Raw genomic sequence first — 2,500 nt, 5'->3', positions numbered from 1 at the left:
TCTAAAACACAGGTAATGGATCAAGAGTCAACCGGTAGAAAATTTGTCTGGTCCCTGCTCCACTGATGAACAACTAAAATTGTCTTGCGTTTGACAGCAGGGAGCAGTGGCAAGAGCACCCACCACCTCCCACCAATGTGGCCGGGGTTCAATTCCCAGACTCAAGTTTAAGTTCAATTTATTTCAAACTATTTACATTGTAAGTTCACAGATATAAATTAAAACAATAACAGATTCTCTTCATTAGTTAATTAAATAACATTAAAAAACAGAGCTAATACTACATTAAATGTGTGTGGTGACCAAAGTAGCAACTGCTTTTGAGTTGGCCACCGCCTACTTTAGAATAAACAAAAAAAAACATTGAGCATGATTAACATAGCCGGAATCTATGACTAACATAATATTATTTAAAGATAATTTATATTGAAACATGGAATAATTATGTATTTTAAAATTCAATGATAAAAAGAGGAAATGAATATTAAATAAAAAAAAAACAAGGAAATAACAGTCAGAAGTAAAGGGACAAACAAGCTATGCAACTCACAAAAGATCTGGCGCACATTATATGTTACACCATCAAATAAGATGACTGTATATATTGCATGATTCACTAACTACTTGCATTAATTACCATTAAAAAATACTTTAAAATTAATGACAACTATAACTGCCCAAGATATCTTCCAAATATCTTTTTGTTATTCCTTGTTCTAATCAAAAGACCTATGGTTTATGACATTCTCAGTGATAGCTGCAATGTTATGAAATGCATTGCCATTTGAAATAAGACAATGTACTGTAAATACCACAATAGTTTTTTTCCCTAAATTAAGATATCTTTTCGGACAAGGGTTTTTCTTTATACACCATGTTACTGCAGTATTGTAAAGTGCCATGGAGCAGTTGGTGAATATGACGCTGTATAATTATGATTGTTTTACCTGCTTCAGTTGTCCTTGCAGTAAAACGAGATGGTTCACTGCTGAAATGCTTATTGGTTGCATACAGTTCAACAATGTATTCAGTGAATGGCTTTAAATCATTCAATTGGTAGGTTGTTGTTTCCGGCGAAATTGGAGAGATTCTTTTTATCAAACCATCACTGTCATCTGTTCGGTACTGTAAGGTGTAATACAATATAAAGGCATTGCTTTGACCTTCTGACAATAACGACCATTCCAAAAAGAGAGAATTAGATTGACGACTCACAACATTCAGCCTCACCACTGGCTTTGCTAAAATGAAAAAAAAATAATTATTTCAATGGATCATTGAAGATTGGCTTTGTCTTCAAGCTAATCCCTTGAGTGTTTATGTTGTAGGTAGAGTCATGTCTCTGAGTGGAGATTCTTGCTGCACATTCTCATGGATGAATACACACATGTACATGCTAAGGTACAATGCTGCAAAACTTGATCACATGCTAAAACAACCTTAATTATTTGAGGCTGAAATAATCAGTATTATCTTAAAGAAAAACAACACTAATAATTAAAGCTACCTCCAAATTAAATCAACATACCCCACAGTATTTATCCATTTATTTCTTAAATCTTTTTATTTCCCATGAATTTTAGAGGGGGTCCGAAGGGGGGTCATTAGGGGGTCAGTATTTTGTCACTTGCCTCAATTTACCAGCTCCTAGCTTTACTTTAATACACTGCTTCCATGAGGTGGCTATATCTATTCACCTGTACATACTTAATAACGGTAATAGGACTAAGTGGAGAATAATTCAGGAAGTTTAATAGAGCAAGTAATTTGAAATTTCAAGCACGAAGAAGTCATATTGTCAATAACTTTTTAATCGTAACTATAACAAAATACGAAACGATGACAGTGATAAAATTTTTATAGCTTAAGGTTAAGGTAGACCTTCACGGATGAAATTTATGCAATTTATGTCTTATCTCATAGTAATCAAAACTACACAAACTAACTTTTCCAAAAAACACTCCAAAATGTTAAACAAAATGAAAGTTCTTAACAAAAACATATTTTTGATGGCTCTTTCTCAGTCAGCAAAGGCGGGAAAAGCCAATTAGAAACTGTCAACGCCAAGGAATTTGGTTGTGTTTTCCACAGGAAATTAACCGTGGTCTTGAATTTCAAGTTGCATTGTTTGTCATAACATCATCAAATTTTTTCACCCATTGTCATTGGTTTACTTCCTGGGAAGGACTTTTCGGTGGGAAAGGAAAAACCTAAAAATAGGCATGCATTGCATACGTGTGGTAGTGCAGTAACACAGCACTTTATTTCATGACTGTCAACTGAGCTGCGTTTTGTGGTGGATCAAAAGGCATGAAAAGTTTGTAAAACTCTGGATGTACCCTCTTTAAGTGAATAGATAAGGTATGAAAATTCAACTGATTGTCTTGAAATTCAGCCTGCAGCTGGGGACTCCTAAGATGTAAAACTAAAGTAGTGTTTGAGGGATTGTGGTTTTTTTTAATTGAACTCCTGCAATGGCCTTTCTGCAAGTTTTTGAACG

At 34.3% G+C, this 2,500-nt stretch overlaps 1 protein-coding gene across 2 annotated transcripts in view; it reads right to left on the bottom strand.

Moving 5' to 3' along the window:
* LOC137974267 (receptor-type tyrosine-protein phosphatase S-like) overlaps positions 1–2,500 on the bottom strand; it is a 50,902-nt gene that overhangs the window by 33,579 nt on the left and 14,823 nt on the right. Inside the window, exon 7 of one of the 2 annotated variants that reach the window (XM_068821144.1) lies at positions 948–1,241. The exons of the other annotated variant lie outside the window; for it this stretch is intronic. Coding sequence (XP_068677245.1) covers positions 948–1,241 — 294 coding nt within the window. The remainder of the gene's footprint in view (positions 1–947; positions 1,242–2,500) is intronic. 2 annotated transcript variants of the gene reach the window in all.

This window comes from Montipora foliosa, chromosome 10, assembly GCF_036669935.1.
Source record: "Montipora foliosa isolate CH-2021 chromosome 10, ASM3666993v2, whole genome shotgun sequence".
NCBI lineage: Eukaryota > Metazoa > Cnidaria > Anthozoa > Scleractinia > Acroporidae > Montipora > Montipora foliosa.
The sequence above is the reverse complement of the archived record's forward strand: the minus strand, read 5'-3'. Positions and strand labels throughout refer to the sequence as shown.